The sequence below is a fragment of the Barbatula barbatula genome (assembly GCF_947034865.1).
Source record: "Barbatula barbatula genome assembly, chromosome: 21".
In the NCBI taxonomy this organism is placed as follows: Eukaryota; Metazoa; Chordata; class Actinopteri; order Cypriniformes; family Nemacheilidae; genus Barbatula; species Barbatula barbatula.
The window spans coordinates 11,839,810-11,864,607 of NC_136784.1; the positions used below are offsets into that span (position 1 = coordinate 11,839,810).

General features: G+C 42.1%; 1 protein-coding gene across 1 annotated transcript in view; it reads right to left on the minus strand.

Moving 5' to 3' along the window:
* Positions 1–21,440, minus strand: part of runx1t1 (RUNX1 partner transcriptional co-repressor 1) — a 46,221-nt gene extending 24,781 nt beyond the window's left edge. The window contains exon 1 of the mRNA XM_079485357.1: positions 21,320–21,440. Coding sequence (XP_079341483.1) covers positions 21,320–21,347 — 28 coding nt within the window. The 5' untranslated portion in view covers positions 21,348–21,440. The remainder of the gene's footprint in view (positions 1–21,319) is intronic.
* Positions 21,441–24,798: the final 3,358 nt, after the last annotated feature.

The window sequence follows — 24,798 nt, forward strand, 5'->3', positions numbered from 1 at the left end:
TCTCACGGGACAGATGAAAAGAGATGACGAGAGTGGTATTACAACCAGATGCTGCGCTTCAGAGCTACTGTGCATTAAGGATGAAGAAATTATGAAAGAGCGAGAGAGAGAGAGAGCACATTGACTTTTGGATAATTGGAATTCATATGCCGTCTCAGGTATCCAAGGCTGAGGGTGAACTGGGGGAGACGGTTGTGGTGGTATGAATACATTATGAACTTGCGCACGCCGATGCACCATGCAATCATCTCTGCCAGATGGAACGGTGCGGGAGCTTGGCCCATCAAACCCCGCCCGCTTGTCAGGGAAGATGTATGGATCCCCCACCCTCCTGAAACTCATTCCCAACACTTATTCTGCTCATTCTGCCCACAACAAAGCCGGTCCCTTTGGACATCTATCTTACACTCCGTCTCAATTCTCTCTCTCCTCCTCGCTCTCTCTCCGAGCCCTCTGTTTCTGTGGCCTCTCCCCAGGCGCGGTTGTTTCTCAAGGCCCACTTGGTTGGCGCCAGGTGGTGTGCCAACGTTCCATTCCATCCCATCAAATGACGTGCACTGAAGGGACCTGCATCAGTCTGTGCTTACTCAAGAGTTAACAACCCACCCGTCCGTCCTCCAAGCGACATAAAGCGTAGCAACCCGTGCACACTGAGATTTCCGTCAGCTCTGTGCCCAACTGAGATGTTATTCTTAGATTACAACAGCCTTATGAATCATTCCACCTCTTAAATGTACATGCAAATGCCATTTTCGGTTAGCAACAGCAATACCATTTAACAGAAAAGCCATTTTACACTATAGCTTGAGCTTCCCACTTTGATGACAGTCGTACCGGCTTAAGTGGACACTGACGAGTGGGCACTGTTAGTTTTACAGTTTGGCCATAATGTGGTCTAACGTGTCCCAATGTGGGCACACAGAACGCTTCTGCAGTAAATAGAAAATACCAGGAGCCATCTGCTGATCCATTTCAAAATATGGTCTTGCGTCAAGAAAAAAAAGAGGGCTGACCAATAAAACAGATGCAGTGTATAAGAGTGGAAGTCACTCTTTTTTCCGTCCTCTTCTTCAAAACAGATTTATCTTAACGTCTGTTTCAACCATCTGTTGAAATAAGACCCCATTGGCATGAAGCACAGAGGAAGAAAACAAGTGTAGAAGAACAATAAAAGTGATTCACGCTGTCGTTTCGCATCCGTAGAAATCACAGAGATTTGTGCCGTATCTCGTTGCCAGATGGGAAAAACCAAGGAAAATAATAAAAATCCTCGAAGGCTGTGAGAGTGCAGGACCTCAAAAGGAATCTCACATAGATCAAAAATAACATTAAAAACACTACCGCATCATCTACAGTAGAAACAGACATAGAAAGAACAATAAATTACACCACAAGCGTAACTGCAATTTCCAGCCTCTTTTGGACAAACAGTTAATAATTATTTACTAACTTCTCATCTAGAGAGGCAGAATTAGAGCATTTTTCAATAAAAGGCCTTTCATACTGAGATTAGTGCTCTCGAACACTAGTACGAAGCTCATCCAACTCTCAAGTCAATGACTCACTCAGCTTCCTGGCATGAGCAGATGCCAGCTGAAAAGTGGGGAGAAAGAGAGCGAGAAACAGAGCAAGGCGGCACATGCAATATGGCTCGGCACCTAGACACATGGCTTTAACTGGCTATCCACCAGCGCTGCTGTGTTTTTCACCGTGTCCCTCATTAGCAGCGTGTAGGTTAAAGTCACACGCGTCCTCGTGGGATTTGCGCTCGGTCCACGAGAAACACTCTGTCATTGAATAAAGCTTGTTTGGTGAAAACAACTTCACATAAACAGAATGTTACATGGAACAAGGAGCCTTTCATAACTGGAATTATGCAATAATAGATTTAGTGCATAGAGTTTGCGGTTTTTGTAGCTCAAGGACTTATTTTGTCAACTGACTGCTGTTTCTCCAAAATGCCTCAGGAAATAAAAGCAGACAGACAGAAAATAAAGTTGTTGCATAGCTTTGTTAATTTGTATTTGGGAATTTTTTTTAGATTAATTTAGACTTTTACCCTTTCCCTCACTTTATTTATATTTTCTACCTATAATGCACGTCTCCTAAGGTGTGTAAAAATATATTATTATAAATATTATTCATGTTTTATTTGTAATATATAATTGCATATAAATATGTATCTTCATTGTTAGTTTTTCTTCAACATCTTTGCTGTCATACCAAAGGACACATGTTCAGTATATTTGTCAACTACCTAGATATGAACTCAACTGTGAACAATGCAAAATATTTTCTTAATGGCCAACAGCCATCTTTAACCGCACTATGAATTATTGACAAACACATTGACGAATGAAAATTCTGCGTCAACATAACTAACATAATTCTAGTTGGAAAGTCACTGAAAGAAACAAGAACTTCATAACTTCAACCCTTGAGAACTAAGCACTAACCAGAGTGAACGCTAAGAACCTATATGGTAGATGCTTCATCAATATCCATATACAGCTCCTGTCCTCTCCTGCAGCACAAGCAGACTACAGTTGCCGCAGCACACTGCTCATTGCCCTCAGCACCACTCCAACCTGCAAACTGCATCCCTTCATCCACTTATTCACTTCATTCATTTCATCCACTTATTCTTACTGTTACGGCACCTACGAATGGATGTCTTTCCGCACTTGGCAACAATCGCCCAGCTAAGCTTCTTATGCTAGAGTCGAGCCCACAGCGACGGATGCCAAATACATTTTTCGACAGAAAATAAAGAGGCTCATGTTTTACATCAACAAAACGCTATTTTACTAGACACAAAAATGCGAACTAATAATATATTGCTCTTGCTAACTGAAAACACAGCTACGTGATAAAAGAATAACTGACAGGAACTCGGGGGGAAGGGTTCGAGGAAAAAAAAAGAAAAGCCGGCGGCAGAATGGCGGTTTATTTCTGCTGGGACCTCTGTCTGCAAGTGTTTTGAAAATATCACATGACAGAAGCCATGTGTTCAAAATTAGAGCGAGTTAAGTCTGCTGCGCAGAAAAATATGTCGACAATTTATGAAACGCAGTCCTGGATGGAGAATTGCTAAGTAGAACCAGATTCCGAAAACAACAACCCCCCTTACCAATTACCGTACACACACAAAAACTCTCTCTCTCCTTGTAGCTCTCTTCCTCTCTCTCCCTCCGCAAGACCTTAAAAATGGTTTGAGTCACATCTGGCAGGCAGGAGACGCAAGAGACGGTGGTGGATGACCTAACGTCAGGGCACTTCCACCCTGAGCGCTTTTCTCTCTCTCTGTGTGTGTGTGCATGACTGTGGTACCGGCCACAGTTTGCTAATGGCTTTCAGTACAAGGAACTAAGGCATAGCTCCAGGCAATTCCTGCACCCTTAACCGATTGGCTCCCATCACCGAGTGACTCTTTAATGACTAAATACACTCTGGAGAGGCCATCTTTAATGCGTAAACTTGGGTCAAAAGGTTTCCATACTACCCAAGAGAACAAGCTTATAATGTTACAGTAGCATAACCCGCAAGCAAAATACTGAGAACCAACATGAAACGTATTGTGCAAAAACAAGAAAGCCACTGTTATCTCATTACAGTAGGATGACCTGCAGGCAGAATACTGCTAATGGAAAAGTGCACTACAAATATCTTATTAAAACACGCCTTTTCGGTTTCCATACCATCCAAGATAACCACCCTTATAGTTGCTTAACCTTAGAGCAAACTATCGCGAAAGCATGTTAGAAAGATATAGCACAAAAACTCTCTAACACAAAAGCTACAAAACAACAGGCAGAGAGGAAGGAGCCAAGCTCTGCTCAGCATCGAGAGCTTCAGTCCCTGCCACAGATGGACGGCACTGTGTTTGGCACGCTGCCAGCAAGTGAACAGATTGTTCGTGGCGGCGGCCTGGAGGAACGGTAGCTTCAGTGCAGATGGGTGTCCGAAATAACCCAGTGTCAGTTCTGCTCAAGTGTCCCTGACCTGGCACACGTGCCTGCTTACAGCTGCTTCCTCCAGAGCTTCCCAGGACAACTATATACATGCACACACAATTCAATTCACTTTGATCAATACATTTTAAGTGTTGTGATGAAAAAACAATATTGTAAAGGCAATGACTTAAAGTTATAAGATAAGGAGCACAATAAGGTGTGTAAGAATAAATCAATATCTCCACCTCCTCATTCCCCTTGTAACATCCATCTAAGTCCCACCTATTTTTAAATAGTTTAATTTAACTTTGGTTTTATATATTGTGGTTGCATTTGTGAGTTGTAAATGTAACTGCTAATGTAAACTAGCCAAGAAAAAATATAAATAAATTAGTTAAATTGCAGCGAATCGCAGAAAATTCTGAGGAATAAGCAAATATTGCATCGCTGGTGGATAAAATGTATATTGTATCGTTTTGTACCATGATTTATTTTCCAATTTACACACCTAAAGCACAAATGTAGAAATATAATTAAACATAAACCATACAAACCATGTTTGGTGGAGCATGTCATGTTCGTAGAGTTTCCTCAGGAACATTGATAAAACGTATAACTTGAATGCCACATATACTGTAAGTGTAGCTCAACTAGTCAAGCAATGGATTAGCAATGCAAAAGATCTTGTGTTTGATTCGAAGAATACACAAAACAAAAGAAGTTTACTTTAAATACAGTGTTTTTTGCTTTAGATAAAATCGCAGAAATGTTAATGCAAGTTGCTTTGGAAAAAAGCAAAATGTCAAGTGAATGCTCAAATAAAGTTCTGTGATTTAAACACCTCTGAAGCTGCAACATACAACACAGTAACACTGTTACACTTTTAGGTTTCAACAGAAAACAAAAGATAAATCGAGGGTATAGAGAGGAGGAGACAGAGAGGTGGGCACCAGACGGGTTGGCTGGCAGAGAGATAGTGGCCATGGCACACAGGAGAGCAGCAGTGCCAACAGAGCTTGTCTCACAACACCATCTGTGAAGAGCAGCACTGAGATCTCCCTGCAGCCTGCATGCACGCAGCACGCCAGCTGCCCTCTGCAACTGTCCTCTCTTATCTTCTTCTCTTTCAGTCTGCTACACTCCCATGCTCCTGTACTGTTTTTCCTCTTTCTGAAACAGATCTTTGATCTTTCTGTATGAGCCTATTCTGTCTTATCTGTCTGCATAAAATACCGGGCAGGTAGACAAATTGAGACCATTTATCTAGCCATGAGAAAAAGGCCTCAGCTGTACTTCCAAAATTTGTACTGTACATCCAGATCTTCCATAACTTGGCGTAGATATATTTTCTGTACAAATTTGGAGGGAAATTCTGCAGAATGGGTCAAATAGAGCTGACGGTACATTTCATGAGCATGCAAGAGATACATAGAATTAACTGGACTTTTAATTCTACATCAGCCCCCCCAAATTGTTTTTTATTTGAATATGCTCATGCACGTAACTCATCAATTCACAAAAAAAAGTAAATGTGAAAAGAAATGTGCACACACGGAATGTACAGCAGTACAGACACACACATTAAAAGCTTGCCAATCTCACCTGGCATCATGGACGACGAGAATCCAAGGTAATCTCTTTATTTCTGTCAGTTTCCCTGTAATCTCTTTGCGTCTTGCCCTGCTCGGTGAGGGGCAGAGGGTGACACGGGACCCTGTGGCCGATACACGGGGTCTGAGAGGGAGAGTCAAGCTGCCTGTCCTCCTGCCTTCAGAGTCTGGGAGGACAGATGGAGACCTGCCTCTAGCTCTGCTTCCAGGGATGCCCTGCACTAACACGGCACATGTGGCCGCTTGGGCCTCGCGCTATCCTGCACACGCTTACTCCCTGAGCCTTCAGACTGAGACAATGACAGCTAGAGCAGACGCAAACACGCGCTCTCCGCCTCCTCCGCTGACCCCTCCCAGCTGATGTGAGGCAGTCACACAAAACTAGCACGCTTGAGAGAGAGAGCGAGTAAAAGAGATAGATAGATAGATAGATAGATAGATAGATAGATAGATAGATAGATAGATAGATAGATAGATAGATAGATAGATAGATAGATAGATAGATAGATAGATAGATAGATAGATAGATAGATAGATAGATAGATAGATAGATAGATAGATAGATAGATAGATAGATAGATAGATAGATAGATAGATAGATAGATAGATAGATCTGGAAATATCTGCCTTTCCTCCCATATGCTCTGAATTAAGAGCGGTCTTGCAAAAACAACCCACTTATGGTCAGCCGGCCAATCTGTGTTCACACACATCTGCTTCTGCTTAACCAGATTTAGTCCATACTTCCCTACTACATTTAGATGAAATGAGAAAATGTAGATCCGAGATGAACACTGTTTTGCTCATGCTCAAGATCTCCCCATTAAGCCAACAGTTTCTCGAATTTATCAAACGGAAAATCCTGTTTTTAGGACACTTTCATTTCAAAACAACGGCACACACGTCCCCCTGCCCGCATCCATCAGCCCCGCCACTCTCTTTCTGAAAACAGCAGCTAGAACAACCTCATTAAACACAAGAAAAATCAATTTGGAGAGTCCAAACAAAGACACGATCTGCCTCCGCTGCTCTACTTTAAGTCTCTAGAGTGGTGCACCCCCCGCTCCCCCACTCGCTCCTTTTCTGCTCCCTTTCTCCGATTTGCCATTTCTCTCTTTCTCTCCCCTCCCAGACTGCCATCGCTGCATGTGATTAACATATGTCTGGGTTTTCAGCCCCTGTCAGCTTGAAGGCATTTCTCCCAGCCGCCTTAAACAGCAGATGAGCTCCATGTGGAGGAAACACTTGGGATAGTAAAGCAGGAGGATGAGGGGAGGAGAGACAGATTTTTCCTTCTTTCTCATTTAATTGTGTACCTGTCTCGCCATGCTGGGGGTTAGATGGAGTGTGACTTTGAGATAAACAGAGTTAGCAAAGACGTATTTTAGGCAGTTCTTAAGATTCACCATCTTGCAGAGAGGGGAAATAACACAGTACTTGAGATAATTGTACTTTAAATGCTCATTCTTCAATAAAACCCGACTTTCTAAACGTCTACCTTCATTGAGGAGTGCTTACTGGTGCCGAATTGAACAAACTTAATTTATTTTAATTGGCAGCAGTTGCATTCACTTGTAAATTACACACATTACCAAATCTGTAACAACGCTAAATTTCCTCATGTCTTTTGTTCCTGCAGCTTTAAACGCTAGAGTAAAACGCAGAGCTGTTATCAAAATTATAAAATCCATATTTGTGCTACGAGGTATATGGGAAACCAACACAATACTGACGGACACTCTTTTAAGCACCTCATGATTGACACCCACGGTAAACAAAAACTAAGATTTACATGAGGCTGCAACTGTTCTTCATTTATACTGTGCAATGACGTTTGTGAGACTCTTTCTGCTGCCTTTAGGTCAGATACACGCCTTCACGTCCACTCAAAATCAGATCTGTCAATTTCTAAAGAGCCATGATTTTCTCAAGAGGCAACATAGCACACTAAATATTCAGACTCTTTTATGTCCCCTCCCTCCCCTTTAACCAATCTGACAACCTTTTCCAAGCCAGTGAGAAGAGAATACATATTCAGACTGGCCTGATAAAGACTTGGCGGCATTCACAGACAAAGAATGAGAAGACAATACTGCCAGAGGAAACTGTGAGTTAGACTAGTGGTGACCTTATAATCTCCATGAACAGCCAGTGAGATGCAGGGACCACTTTGGCAAGTCTTTTCCTGCAAGATGTGGGTCACCTTAACCTATGCTCGGAGGTGACACCGGTACACCGGCGTCTTTTGTGATCCTCCGATGCAGAAAAAACAACCAAATTAGTCCGTTTTTTGTGAATTGTCTGCTCCACAACCCAACCCAAAGGCTTGATTTTCCACACAGCTGGAAGCCATTAGAGCTCTCTGATGATCCACTCATACACTAGGTGGCTGAGCTGCAGAGGTAGCAATGAGAAAGAGAGAAAGTGGGAAAATGATGAGGGGAAGAAGAGATATGGTCATTAGACCAGCCAGTGTTGTTGTCTCTCACAGAAACCCCAAAGGGCACAAGTGCTAAATAAGAGACTCTGAATCGCAGTGTAAAAAAAATGAAATAGAAAATAGGCACCAGAAAACATGAAAATGCTCTGGATGCGGAAGCAGTTGAAGAATGCAAATAACATTGTGTTTAGTCTTTATGCTTTAAGTGAGTGGCAATATTTTCATCTTAGAGCTTTACTATGCGATATGAATAAGTACTGATGGACTGATGACGAGACAGGGTCAAAAACACAAACTAGTATATTACTTTGTGTATCTGAAAACATTTTTGCACATAGGCACATTAGAATTTATGTACATTAGTGTTGTGGGCCTGTATAAAAAAGAAAAACCGAAGCAAGTGTGTGTGTGTCCAGTCCCGAGCCATCTGTCCGTTCTGCTGTCCCTGAGTCCCAGAACAAGCTGTGGCTAAGGGCCGGGGCCAGATCTGTGTTCCGTAGCTATTCATGACTTTCCCACTCTACCTTTCCAGAACGGCTGCTCCACGCCAATCAAACTAAAAAAATGGTTACCAGGTCTGAAGAGCACCCCCCTCCCGTCGGCCCGCACTACGGTAGAATGATCCCCTCTTGAATTAGCGGCACGTCCTTCCGTGGTTGAGTAACTACCATGGGGCTGGTGAATGTGTGGCTTGTGGAGTTGTATTGCAGTGCAAGTGACACAACAGTTGTGCTGATTCATGAAAAGCGTGTCGTCTGTAACAATCAGCCCACTCATTTGGACCGGAGCCAAGTTCTGATCTCAACTTGGTCCAGCCGCTGTCTAACAGCTGAGCCGCGCTTGTCCTCGCTGCAGAAAACACAAGGATGTTTCATCAGGCACATTGCATGCAGGGACTTAACGCCGTTTTTATTTCGACATCATCTCATGAATATGAGAGATGGATGTGACGGTTTAGATGCTCATATGGCTCATCCTTTAGTGTTTGCACACTAGGTGGTGCTAGTAATACATGCTTCAGTTAATACGTCTTTACACACAGATAAAAAAAAAACAGATAGTGACAGATTCATTGTGTCTGTCTTGCATTTAGATACCGAACAAAAACGCCTGCACACCTACGCCTGCGTCTAGCACATTTTCAAATCCTGATTGAGAGCCGTTCGGTTTTTGGAGACAAGACCAGATGCACGCTGACAGATTCACCAGCACACACTGAAGGAAAAAAATTATGTTTCTTCTTTTGAATGGTTTCATCTCCTTTTGCGAAAAGGAAGACGCCAGCTGTCCCAGCTTATGTTAAATTATGTAATGCAAACATATTATAGATGAAAGACAGCAAAAGCACACAAAAAACACCACTCTGATTTCTCCTCAATTTTGTTATAGCTTTCGATATCCTCACGACTGAATTACACAAAAAGAGAGAGAGAGCTAAACAAAACAGGAGGAATCTGTCAGTGAGACCGGAGCTGGCTGAGCGAAAGATCGAGCCCAACAGGAACCAGTCATTCCTGGCCCAGCCCTTCTCCACACAATGGCCTTTAGAATGGAAGGAACCAAGGGCCCGGTAGAGATAGCCTACTGTCAGGAACCAGGACGGACAGGGCCAGGCCTCCCCGGGCAGGATGTCGCTGCCTCGGGACTGCGCAGCCCAGATATCCCATGTTCACACACTCCACCCGGGATGTTTTGCTCCTCAGGTAATTCAACTAGGAAGCCCTGGTGGGAGGGATGGGGGGGGGGTCTTTGGGTCTCACCTTCACTGTCAGCCAAGCAGCAGTTACAAATATGCTCATATATGGACTCATTTCATTTGAAATATGATTGCACATGAAATTGATGTTAAACATTAATAAACTTTTGACAATATAAGTGTAAATATTCAGAGGCACAAGATCACAGAAGTCCACTTAATCCACTTACATCCGTCTTCTCAACCATACACAATACCCGTATCCCAGTACGCAATGGATTTCACAAATGTTCTCCTGTTAAAAAAGCATACTCTCACCATTGATAACAAGGAGAAAACACCCCCATCACCCTCATGAAATAATCACCTGCATCGCAAAGGGCAATGATTCTTTGGAACGCTAACCCCGGGTGACCCAGGCAGATCCCGAGCATCTCTCTGGTCAGCACTCCTTCACTTCAGCACACCTCCGACCACAGAGCACCAGCAGCAGCAGCCCGCTGCAGTTGCCATGGGGACGGGCACTGCAGATATGTTGTGAGGTGAGCAGCCCCATCAAACTGCAGAGGCGCGAGGAGTGAGTGTGTGTACTACATGCTAAATAAAGTTGCCACCACTTTAAGAAAAATACAGAAACGGAGATACAACATACGGTGAGAAGAGGATCTTTGCTCTATTAATAAAATATAAAGCGGCCAGCGGCGGATGAATTATGCCTGAATCAAAACCGTCATGTCAGAGCCGTAAAACCTAAACAGTCGTCTGGCATATGTGCACTATTAACGTCTCGTCCATTGCTCAGAAAGCCTCTTAGAGTCTAAATCAAACTCACAGATGGCATAAAGATTGAGACTGGAGGGAAGAAGGGCTCAGAGTCAATTCAGATTTCACATTCCCATCAACTGAGGAAAGCCGGGAATAGAACACCCTTGCCAAGTAACAAAGAAAATGCAAATAACCGAATGAAGAGTGAGGGAGAAAGGTTTTACTCGCCTTGTATATCTACTGCAGATAACACTTTGACTAAAAACACTACAGAAAATCCATTCTACAAACTAGTCACAGTCATCGGTAACTGCATGGCTACTTAATTATACAGACATGGTAGTTTTCTTTACGCATCATTTCCAAATATGTACTACATTTTCAGTGAGTTTTAGCAATGAATAAGGCTTATTTAGTTTCCAAATATTTTTGGTAAATTTCATGTAAATAATGTTTAAAATAATTATCTAATTTTAGCAATCATTTAAATTAGACACTAATATCCTTTTTTTACCGGAATTAGTGTTGCATGGCTTCAGACTGTAGTGGCTTCATAGTTGAAAATGCAACAAACAATAACAATGAAAAACGCAAGCATAACTAACACTGGTGCCAGCTGTAAAACGCATTCATCAATTTACATTTCTAAATGTTTCATGTTTCATTGTTTTTAGTCTGGAGCCCAGCAAACAACAAGTACAGGCACGTGTGATGTGAATGTGATTCAACGTGAATACGATTATCCTGTGTGATGGAAAGCATTAAAGATTCTATGGTTGGCCTAACCCCATCCCTTGTTTTACAGAAACAGAACAAAAACAAAAATCAAAGAAATCTGATTTCTACACAGTGAAACTCAAGAGATCAAGATGCAGAAAGCAGATCAATGACAGGCATCCAGAGACACAGTTTGAAGTGAACAACATACGCATTCGCTTTGAATGAGAAAAACTGCAAGAATGAGAACAACAGGAGTTAATCAAACCCAAGTACAACTACAAATTATACAATTCTATTACAACCGTAAAAGTAAAAAAATTCCTTTGCATTAAAAAAGTATAAGAATATGTTAAGGTCACTACCATTACAGTCTGCATTACTCATAAACGAGGCGATCTGATAATGCTATTATTCCAAACCTGGTAGTGATTAGGGGTGAACAGCATAGCTCATCTACTCCAATGAAATTTTGGAGCAAATCTGCAGATTCAATTATGATACTACTAATGTATATGATTGATATGATTTAGCATCATATCAAGTCTTATGCTAGAATATATAGGCTCCTCCCGTTTAATTCCTTCTTCATGCTTCTATATTTTGTGGCATCTGGCACTTTACGTCTGCTCAATCTCTCTCACAGAAACATTCTCAATCTTCCCTCTCTCTAGTCTTTTACCGGACGCCCTGGTTTATTTCTCCCTCTTGTTTCCTCCTATGTGTCCAGACTTGGTCCTGCTGTAGTCCTGGCCCAAAGCCCTTTCCATCAATCTCTCGCCTGTGGCATCAGTGAATAGAGGAAGGGCCCACACTGACAAATGCTTGTGAAAAGTTTATCCCATCCTAATTTCTTTCTTCTCCTCCATCCTGTGAACATCTCCTTCTCTCTGTGTATGGAGAGAGGTCTTGAGGTGGCCCCAAGTCCCTTGTATTCTGACTTGAACTCCTCATTGTGCTGCGCGATTCTGTCAGATCAATCCCTCGCCCTCTCAGGGAGACGGCAAACACGAGCCGAAGATGTATCCAATAATCGTGCTAAACTCTATGTGTTTGTCTGGTGTTAGAATTCCGGTCCAGTCTCAATCCGTTTCACTGTCTGCTCGTCATCGACCCTTCTGCATTACCCATAATCCACTCCACGGCTTAACTCCATTTTCATCTCATCATGTCTGATAGCAAATTCCCAGAGGCCCTCTGGTTGTGTTAGAGCAAAAAAAAAATCACTTTTCTTGGCTCTGGATAGCCCACCTTTCCCCTGAGATCGGCACCCACCTCCACCTCTCCCCTCCCAGAATGTGGATAAATAATTGAAAACAAGTGAAGGGATTTGCCAGACTGTAGGCTTCCTTTCATATGTTAATTACCCACAAACAGTTGTTGTTTAGAATAAAGGCATTCGCCGTTCTCTAGTCCTCTTCGGGCTCCAAATCCTGGGAAGGGAAAAATGCGGTGCCAATCGTAGATAAATCCAACTCTCTGTTTATAGCATTAATCCATCGTGTGCACACACAAACATATACAAGCGCCTCCAGCGCTCAGCTGATGCAAGGGGCCTTTTAAGAGTCGTGCTTGGCGCGGAGTGACAGGGAGCACCAGACGGGAGCCAAAAGTGAGATCTGAATAGGCATGCTGTGTGTGTGCACGCTCTCTAATCAGCCACCGACTTTCCATTTACGCTGTCATTAAAGGCAATAGCCCGAGGCTGTGCATGACAAATCATCTCTTTGGCAATAAGTGCTTTGGGAGGCTGCGTCCAGAAGAAGCTGCTTGTCATTGACGAGTGCTATCTTCCTCGCTACCATGCTGTGCACAATGTTGGTGGCAAACCATTGCGGGAACTTGGAGGCTACTGCTAAAAATACCGCAGGGTCAGCTGTACGTGGCTACACGGGGGTGAGCGTTCAGATGTGACCTGGTCAATGCAGATTCTAGCTACGATAAGGTCTCCTGGGAATGAAATGTTTGGAATTATGTGTCTTGGGGGAATGAAACCATGACAAGCTCCTAATCCCTCTATTGAGAGCACACACTACACCGCCTGCCACCGAAACACAATCTAGCCATCAAGGTGGCTTCAACTACACACACCGCTGTGCGGTATCCGACGCACAAACCCCATTCATCTGACTGCAGTGACATCTCCCATATGGTGCCGGGAAGAGGGGGGGGTGGAACAACGGAGAGACGGTGAGGGAGAGAATGCACAGTTAAAACTCACAAACATAAAGTTGCAGCTGCGTCATTATATTTGATCCCAATGCAGCTGTGAATTATTATGTGGACAATTTAAAACTGCCAAAGAGGAAACAGCAGATTAAGATCATATCTTAGCATCGCTGCCAAAGTGTGCACACGTTTCTTGTGCATTCCCTGAGCCTGAGAGAAGGTGAACGGTTTGTTACTGGCGCATCCCCTTTCATGCGCCAAACATCTTCCAGACGCCTCTCTCTCATTTTTGTGCAAGGTACAGTGGGAGGTGCCTAAAGGGAATGATTCATTTCCTTCGTGCACCCCTAAATGCCCTGCGAGCCAGTAATTTGTCCAGTCACTGGGGGGACATTAATACCAGACTGAAATAATTCTTTACAGTTATGGAAAAAGTGAAGAGAAGAAGAAAAACGCTCACATACACAAATCTTTCCCATTGAAAAGTTATTACATTTTGCGAATGGTATGGAGTAATGGCAAGCATATGTGGCATTGCACTCGGAGTGGTAGTCAAGGCTAGGCTAATCGCGCTAGCAGGACTGGGAACCCTTGACACATAACAGATACTTGTTACTGAAGTATAGCTTACAAAACCAGATGTTGATAAAGACACATTCACACAGATGGGAGAGCGATTACTGGCGCACACAACTGTCCTGAAACAACTTAAACCATTTGTGACCTTATAAGGCAAGATGGATTTATACGCCTGCCATTTTATTGCTTCACGAGACCCCTTCCCACTCTGAGAGTGGTCTCAATCTTGCCATACTGTAGCCGCGCCACTCGCCACAATGTGCATCTATTTAAAACACTGGCGCTGAAGTTGTTTTGGAAAGAATAAATCAGAGAGAAGTGAAATACCACAGTGCCATTTCAATCCATACGTTTCCCTTTTTATGTTTGCATAAAGCTTTTCAATATGACAATTATTCTGCCAAATAGCAGCCCTTCATTAGGAATGTATGCTAACCTTCTACAGAGTGCAATAACATGATATTAAACTGTATAAAAACAGAAAAATTATTATAGTTATGGATGGTCTACCTATACTCAAACCTCTCCATATTGTTTGATCTTTTAATTCAGTTCTTCAGAGGCTGTACAACACATTCAGAGGTTAACGATACCCAAATTCTGCACAAATCGAAGTGGCACAGGTCACCGCCCTTCTCTCCCGACCCCTCAACTCAGACCTCATCAATCCATAATGATCCACTCCCGCACATCACGAAACACTGCAAACAAGTCACGTAATAACCAAGAGTGCTGTGTTACCTAGCCTAACCTTTGGCCCCAGAGATGTGGTCTGATGATCTTGATTTCTTTTCCTTTTAACAGGTAGCTGAAGATGTCAGGAACGGACTTAAGGACAAAGCGTTACAATTCTGGTGCCCATTTGTGAGTTCAATTTATGGTCATGTGCGTGCAGTGGAGCCTTGCTGCTTACGGCGGAAGTCCTGAGTGACCAGGAATGGCTCCTGGCAGGGTGAATTCCTTCCCAGCTGTTTAAAAAAACATGCTCACATCCATTCGGTTATAAACAGGATCTGAGACAAGGTTCATTCTCATTTTGTGTCTTCTATGAAGTCCGGAAACATGTACCCAGAAAGGAAGACCTTTGGATTTCTTTCAATTATGAATGAGAAAATCATAATTTATCACAGAAAAGTTACATTTTAAAAAGCAATTGAGTAATAAATGCATTATCATCTTGTTCTATGGTGTTTTCAGTGTTCATATATTCACATATTTTGAGTTTTTGTGTTAAAGCGGTTCCTTTAGTCTTTCAAATGATGATGATGGTAACATGGGGAGATAATGTCAAGTAATTCAGTGCAATTCTCAATTGGTTCTGCAGCTACAAACACTTTTAATGCGCCAGGGTGCCCCCTCCATTCATCGGGAACAAAAGCATAGATGCAACGGACGTTTAACAAAATGACTCTTTTATGTGGAGATGCATTGAAAACGAGAGGTTCATCCACCCAGGCTGGCATTTCTCTCTACCTGCTCCATCACATTCTCTCTTCCTCCACTTCTACACTTTAGCCCCATCTTATGAATCACCTCTTCTAGAAATAATTGACACTGAGCGTTTATCTCGCAGGCACCTGCTGATCGTTCAGCTACAACACAATCTTAAAAGTGTGCTACACCACAGAGCTATTGTCCCACCACAGTGTCTGTGACACTAACAGCCAACAACGGGAAGCCAAAACTATAGCCTCAATACAATTTAAACTAATTCAGAGCTGCAAAACACACATACACAATTGCTTTTTGAAAAAGTGGGTATACTTGGTTTATGAAGAGTACCAGGTGTTATTTTCTCTAGCGGTGTAAGAATCTATAGACTTCATAATGAATGCACGCCATATGGCATTGTGTGCTTTGGAAAATCACTGCGTTACACAATGGTATACTAGCTTATTTTTCATTTATTCAGACGGTGTGAGTCACAAACACAATCCTCCCAATCCATCTTGTTCTCGCCGTCTTTCTGCTTGCTTGCTTTCTCCTCTTCTCAGGAGCTCTAATTGACTGAGCGTGTCAATATGTGTAGTGAACACACAAGGGTCTACTGTCTCTGCCTATTGATCCATAGCTCTTGAAGAAGTCGAGCCTCTGGGCTCAAAACAAATCTTAATTACACTCCTCTTTACTGGGCCACAGAGGCTGCACTCGATTGGGTGCCCTTTTCATAAATACATATCAGAATCCATAAATCAAAAGTAATGGGCGTGAGCGGCCCATGAATCAAACATTAGTGACTGAACAGATATGGCTGACAGATTCTTACTGTGATCCCATAAATTATAGAAAAAAAGTATGTCTTTAGTGCATATAAGCTATATTAGGCAAATTTTTGTAACTTTGCATTGCTTTTAGGTGGATTTTAGCTGTAGCTCAGTGGTAAGAGCAGTGCGTTGACAACGTAAGGTTGTGGGTTTGATCCCAGGGGATTGCAGATACCTATGTAAAATGTATAGGTGAATGAAATGTAAGTCGCTTTGGATAAAAGCATCTGCCAAATGCCTAAATGTAAAATTGGGACAATAGAAATGTCAGTTGGTAAAGATTTTGCTAAAACATCGATATCATTGTCCTCTAGATTATATCTATCTGTAGATTGTATCTACATTATACAAACTATTTTTACACGAAACATGGATTAATGCGAACACTCTGAGCAGGCTATGTCCAAAGCACAAAGCAACATTTAGCTGGTTACGGTAGCCTAGCTGTGCAAACCTGGCATTATTATAGCATTTAACCAAGGAAGCCAACCAACATCGATGGCGCTAAATATCGGTTATCTGTTCAAAATTTGGAGTCGGAACAATTATATTATATATTATATTTGTTACAGACTGTGTAGCTTTTTTTTCACTTATTATTTACAGACTTATTATCTTATCTTTTAGTTTGCATATATCAAGTTATAAAAAAAGGAAATCAATTCAATTTTATCCCTTTCATTTATCAAGTATTTGTTAAATACCATTAGTCCCAAAACTGCCAGTGTTGCCAGCTAAATAACTGAACTGTATAATATACATTACTGTAAAATAAAAACATTTATACCCGTGGGCCCACTGAGTTACGTCATATGCAGTTCGTCATTGACCGTTGCACGAGCACAAGACCTCTTTTTATGGAGGAGTTTTATAGACTTCTTGCAAGGGCTGAGTCCATCCCTAAGCAATTGTTACCTCATAAAGAGAAGTAAACCCTAATGAAGCCATTACACAGTCCATATTCTCCATCAATCATGCCTTTACACTGATATGCCAATACATAATGTTGGTTAGGTGCCATTCTCCCCTTCTCCTTTGCAAAAAAGCCCCTGGATCCACAGACAAAACCCAATTACAGATAACAATGTGCTAATCTCTGTTCCCAGGGAGCAGAGAAACGGTCTGGAGAGATAGTGCAGCCGCGAGGCTGGAACGCAGGCCAGATACAGCCTGTATGACAGACCCTGTTTTTTTGTGTCTCCTTCACTTCTTCCTGCAAAAGTCAAGCTCACTTCCCCCTTCAACCATCCGCCCGTTCGACGCACACATACGCACGCTCATCCTGACACCTTCACCACCCTGAATCTTTTACCCTTTTGCAGCTAATCTTTAAATGTAAATTCTGTGACGGGAAAATAGAGGCGGCGTGAGATAACAGGTTACATCTTCACTCCCGAGCCGCTATCATCTTCTGCATCACTGAAAAGCACCTATTCAATAAGATTACCTTCTGGCAGAGTGCACGGCGACACACCGCGGCTTTGTATTCATTAAACACACATCCCCGGCTTATCTGAAATATAAAGGGGCTTGTCAGGATGGCACATTGTGTGTGTGTCTAAGGGGAAGGCAATGTGCATTAGGGCGATTACAATATCAGCCTAGTCCAGATGGAGGCAGAAAAATAAACAGAGGGAGAAAGAGAGAGAGAGAGTGCACGAGCGGAGTAAGTGAGAGAGAGAGAGAGAAAGACAGAAGACAGAGAGGTAGTTTAGGTTGTGCGACTGATGGATGTGAATGTAAAGGAGTGTGTGTTGGAGTTACACAGAGGCAGAGATAGAGAAGTTAATTGGCAAGTGAATCTGGGATTATCAGAAAGACTGAAAGCAAGAGAGAGCAATAGAGCACGGCAGATAGTGAGCAAGGCTGTGCAGCCTGGACACCTGTCAGCTGGTGAAGCGGTTTGTTTAGTTAACCCTGGTCTAGACCACAATGACTCTTCAGGTTCAGACAGACCCTTTAATCCTCAACTTCAAACTCAACCATGCTTGCCAACTTCAGAAATCCTTCTGGTCTAGGAGCTCAAATATGGCATTTGCATTACACAAAGTAATTTCCCTGGCAGCATCGGACTATATCTTTTTAATGATCAGAATATTTCATAACAAAAAATATTAACCAACCCCATTTTTCATCTGAAAAAAAGTCCTCTGTAAATTCTTGCACACCCCCCCCCCCCTTCTACATTATATTACCTCATTATATTGAGTCCAGCCCCACAATACAATAAAACCACTCATCCTCTACTCTCACATTATACTTGCATGCTTTATGAAATCCAATAAACCACACGCTAAATCTCTCTCGTTGAAAAATCTGAAGCCATTATGCCCCCTATCGATCTGAAGCATGGATTCTGGGAGATGGCGGCCAACTCAATCATTCAACCGGTTCTCCCCTGAGACTCATGTTGAGTCAAATCTACAGCCCTTGCAAATAAGGAGAGTTCTCCCTCGACAAAGCCCAAACGCTCACATTGCTTATTTATAGCCAAAGACTAAGTGTATCAGCTAGTCCAACATTAGCCCACCATAAATACAAAAACCCTAATACATAATATAACTCAGTGGAAAGAGAATGAAATAATACGTGTAATTCTGGGAATACTCCACTTAAGAGTTTAAACATTAAGAGTGCATTTAACACACATTTCTCATTCTTATCTTTTGTTTTTACAGGCTACATTTTATTTGCACAGAAAATGTATACAGTGTATTGACTGACCTTTTGCCCATATTGTTAAAATTTACAGTATTTGATTCTTTATCCGAGCTTATTGCACAATAACCATGTTTTGTGTGTTAAACATGCAAAAACAAAATGTGAAAACATGCTGTCTATTCGTGAAAGTGTCTGGTAAGAATATCTGGCAGTTTATGTATGGAGTTAATGACATCACTAATGAAATGAGTTACATACTGCCATGATAACACACTTGGCTTTCGGCCAGAACGTCTGCTGTTCATCATTTAAAATATGCAATAAGCACTTAACTACAAATGTTTCTACACCGCTCTGTGTATCAGGTAAATGAGAAACACATTTACCATTAGAGAAACATGGAACGTTCGTCTTTCAAGAATGTGACACAAACTGATCATATTTCCCTGTGAGTGGTTATAAGCGTGTCATGCCTAATTTCCATTGATGCGTGACCTAAAATGAGAATAACAATTTATAGACCATCTCAACAACAGACGGAATATTTTCATTACCGTGAGAACGGGGAGTAATATGACTTAACATCCTATGACAGGAAATTAATAACAGGAAAAAAATTCTAACACCTTCCCTGGTAAACCGAAAAAGAATGGATGAGCATTTCCATTTCTCTCTAACACACAGCTGTGTGTGCTGGTGTGGGCAGTAGAGTCATCTCTATGCTGTGGCAGTGTCTGGTTTCATGCATTTGACCCGCATGAGGTCAGTGGGAGAGGAGAAGAGGGGAACAGGTGTGAGGCAGGCAGGCTGGTGGCTGTGCAGATGGCCTCAGCCAGAGGATGCTGCTGCCTGCTAATGTTGGCTTCACACATACACACAATGCTTATCGCTCACCCGACCCTCACCTCGAGCCACCATGCACCATGTTTGCCTTTAATCAAGGTACAATCACTACATGCACTGCCACTTGGTCAGTTCAAATCTCACGTGGACAGGAGCAGTGGCCAAAGACCTTAATGAGATGATGACCAGATCATAGAGGTGTTTTAAAGTCCAGCGGTTATTGCAGCCAACTGTGAATTGCTGATGAGATGGTGTTTGCCTCCATTTTATGACTGACACTACTTACACAGATTAGCAAAAAGAAATAAAGATCAATTAAAAAAGCTGAACTGCACTATGCTAATAAGAAAGGTGCCTTTCTACAAACAGGGCCATCTGGTTATGAGAATGCAAAAATGTTCAAGACAACTACTGAATGACTGTTTATAAAAAACTGCATTAATGTGACACAGGCATTACTTCCTCGACACAAGCCGTGAGACAGAGAGAACAGCAGTTCTCCAAAATCCCACAGGGTTTGTTGTCTGAAAAACACACACCGAGTGCCACTGAGAGGAAGAGCCTCTTTAATTTCAACTTTTATATAGGATATAGCATACAAAACTTTAAAGACTTAACTCTTCCGTCACGTCAGAACTTACAGCAAGGGCTAAGAGCTGGGAATAAACATCAAGAATGGATTGAACAGATGCCACGGCAATTGTGAAGATGCCACGGCACTTTTTGAAAAAGTTGACCCTGTCACAATGGTTTATCTCATCATGACAACTTTAAAACGCATCTTCTCAAATGATGTCACAATTTTTACACATCATACATTTCTACACCAGAAATTATACACAAATCCCAGTTCTTGTGATATTCAAGTTGTGCAATGGGGGACATTGAGAGCATCAGGTAATATTTGACCTTTTATCACGACTAGGTTTACTTCTTGAATGATATTTAGTGAATTATTATTGTACATTTTAGGCTTGAATCAACATTAAAAGAAAAGTGTGCTATTCAGAACTGCAAAGCTATACAACCCGAAGACAAAAATAAACACGCGAAATTGTACATGGGGCACATCCACCAAATTCACAGACAAAATAAAGAAATGTTGTAAATATGATCACTCACTGCGAAGAAAAATACGGTGTCATTTATTACTATGACAACGCGTGTCTTGAGTTGAAAAAATATATCACATTTATTAAGGAAAGGGAGAAAGTGTTGTATTAGAAAATCCAGATTAAAATAGCACGCGAAATGAAGTCAAACTTTACAAATCGAGAAGATAAATAGTAAATAGTCTGGTTCGTTAAAATACATTTTGTTACTCTTTACAGTAATAAACGAGTGTACATTTCATTAACATCGACTACAATGTGACGCGTGTATTGATCGACGCTTTGGATTTTTACAATTCTGTTATTGGCGATATTTGTCTCAAACTGTCCACGAGCAAAAGACGAATAGAAACGAATTATTCTGCATACGGTGAAAGAAAAACATTTCGTTTTCATTTACCCAAATGTCTAATAAAACACCCTTATAAAACAACTAAACGTATATTAAGTGGTCAGAGTAACTCAGTAAAATACATATAAAGTCATAAAAATGGTAACTGAGGGACTTACACTGAAAAGAGGTAGAAATTCCCACCATGCGTAACGGCGATGTGTGAGAAAAAATATTTCCTGTCTCTGGAATGAATCTATATATTAGTGATTTCTCAGTCCTATGTGTACTTCCAAGAAGAAAATGTGTCCGCGAAACTCCAATGCACGGATGTAGATGTGCTCCCGTCTGCTGAAGGGCAGCGCGCTCGGATGAGTCTCAACCTGACGAGAGGATGCTGTGAGTCTCTCGTGCTCAACTCATGTAACGCAGCGTCTCCCTTTAAATGTCCCAATAAACGAATGCGCAAGAAATTAAAATGTTTGTTCCTGGAGTGATGCGAGGGTCAGGAATATTTATAGAATACAAACGTGGAGATAAAGACGTTTTTTTCCGAAGAACCTCTGACGTCCGCCCGGCTGCTCGGAGAAGCTGTGGTACTTTGCCTCTAGTCGGCGAGCTTGGGCGGGAAACCCAGGTGCAGAGTGGGCGGAGCGTTCTCAAGAGGTGGGCGGAGATATAGATAACAGGCATCTGTATATGAACGAGTGCGGGTTTGTGGATGTGTGGAACAAGCTCCGTAGAGAGCTGGTGAGATTGTGTGCGAAGAGGACTGTCATGATAACAGCAACGGTTTGTCGTGGTGCTTTAATTCTTGCTTTTACTCCCCACCCACCCTCTCTCTCTCTCTCTCTCTCTCTCTCTCTCTCTCTCTCTCTCTCTCTCTCTCTCTCTCTCTCTCTCTCTCTCTCTCTCTCTCTCTCTGCAGTGATTCAAGGCAAACACTTCCCCTACCATCTGGACTTCCTCTCGGCCGCCGAGCCAGGAAAAGCAGAAGCGTCGTTTACAGCCCGATGATAACAGCCTCTTTCACACACAGACGCCGTTCATGAAGTTAATGCGTTACAGACTCCTCTTCAACCTGGCTTTTAACCCCATCCCGACCCATAAATTGTATGCTTAAAGTGAGATATTCTGTACATTACAGAGGGGTCTATTTTACACCAAGGATTTGCAACAAGATCATGATTATGAAATCATTCTGGCAACGAACATGAACTTGGCCACATCCCAAAATGTGATGTCTGATGTCAACAATGTTGTCCTCGTGTTTCAGGCGTTTAAATGAGAATTTATTTATATCGAGGTATTTATTTTCTTATTCAAGTCATTCTCACTGCAATCCTCATCTATTCCAGCTAAACAAAGTTAACCTTGAGAGAATTATATCAGCAGAATTCACAACAATGTTCAACACGTCTAACAATGACAGGAACGCATGTACACGATCAACAAGCGTAAGAAATATTGACAACACAGAAGTGCATCAATCAACAAAGTGCTGTCAAGAGCCCTGTCAACTGGCACGAATCTCAGATCAGCACAAACAGACCCTACCCTCTCTTATCACCAGGATTCAATGCAATCTTATTTGTGCCCAGTGTGTGTTAGAGAAACACTTCTTGTGGCAATCACAGGGCAACATCTTGACACCAGAGGCAAAAGGATGGTGGTTTAGGAAACCTGCAGGGGCACGAGCGGGTGTCGTGTCCACTGATAACAGCACAAGAGTCCAGGAAACACACAGTGCTGTTTTTGCCGCCGGGGTTCCTGAAAAGTGGCCGCCCTGGGTGATGGGCTGCACACACACAGGATACCTCGCCTCGGCTGAGGGAAAAACATGCTGAGACTGACACACAGACGGCCACACAGGCTTCCTGCATTTCCCCCACCTACCGGTCAGCCACCTGTGGCATGCAAACACAAGTTAGCACACACACACACATGTAAGTGCACACACACACACATCCTTAAAGTACAAATGGGTTGTATTGAGAAGATTAATAAATTGTTCAAAGACCATATACTGTACATCTCTAAAGTAGACTTATTAAAGAGGATACAGTCATTTTAAAGGAATATTTCACCCTCAGTCTAGGGGCACTATTGACTACCAAGTAAGGAAAATGATAATATAAATGATATAAATATCTTTGTTCTGTTAAACACAAAAGATGATATTTTGAAGAATGTAGGAAAGCATTATACACTGGCATTGTAATTTTTCTACTATGGTAGTCAATAGTGCCCCAGAACAGTTTGGTTAGAAACATTCTTCCAAATATCTTTCTTTGTGTTCAGCAGAAAACAATTATACAGATTTGGAACAACTTGAGGGTGAGTCAACGATAACAGAATATTCATCTTTTGGAAGAACTATCCCTTTAAACTACCAACAACTCTCTTAATAACGCCAGTGTGGGACTTTTAACAATCATTCAAGGTTGTCGCATGTATAAACATGATCTCAGCTGTAAGCCGTGACACACTGTGAGATCTCAGTTGTCGATAATGTCAGACTGTACAAAAGAAAAGATTTGTCGAAAACAGACACAGGCAAATCGACAGAAGAAGACCGTGGCTCAAAACGTCTGACACTGTCAGAATGAAAAATAATCACAATAGTCATTAATTGGCTGTCAGTGAACTTGTCAAAGTAGCAATCAAAAAGCAAACCTTTTCTAAGACAGTTAAATCGTGGCCAACATGATAAATTCAGAGGTTGCACAGATCTGCAGTAGTGCAGCACATTATTGAATTCAAACCCCGTCTGGCAGCTTGCTTTTCCTGAGCGCGAAGGTGAAAATCTAAGTGGGAAGAAACTGACAAATGCTTCAACAACGTTTCTGCTTCTGCGATAATGTAATTAGTGGGCCGTTCTCTAGAGCTCTGCTTAACTCTCCAACCAACTTCTTGTCAGAAGGCCATATATTACCCAATGATTTTTCACACCTTCCCTTTTCTCCACCCCGACACAAATCAATAAATCACACTGCTTTCGCCCGTATGTTTACTGTACTGCTTGTTTTTTAAAACTCCCTCAGACAATTCCTCGGATAAATCAAGCATCAGACCCCTCTTTGTGTAAATGAAAATATGGAAGAAAAGCAAGACAGTACCCATGAGATTACTGTAAGGCAGATCAGTCCAAAGTGGCAGATATATAAGTCTCTCAATACTTGAGTTTGTGGGGATAAGCAGTGTCCTCTGGGCGCTGGGTGCAATCCTTTTTGAAGTGTGCACATGTGAAAAAAACATCACGCTGCCTTCCCCCAGCCCCGCTCCCATCGGCAATAAAATCGGACAGACAGACAAGACATATGAAGTGTAACGCTGCCCTGACTGTCAGTCACAGACATATAAACACACATATGAAACTCACAAACACAACCCTACAGTGTCTTGCACAGTGCTCTTTGAATATGTCCCCGTTGTTGTTTGATGAGAAAGACAGTATTGATTTGCTCAGACCTGTCTTGTTTCAACAACTGGAAGATCTCTCAGTCAAATGGATTTCCCACACATCATGAGAAACCTATCTGTAAAGCAGGCAAATTAGGAATGCAGAGAGAGAGAGAGAGAGAGAGAGAGAGAGAGAGAGAGAGAGAGAGAGAGAGAGAGAGAGAGAGAGAGAGAGAGAGAGAGAGAGAGAGAGAGA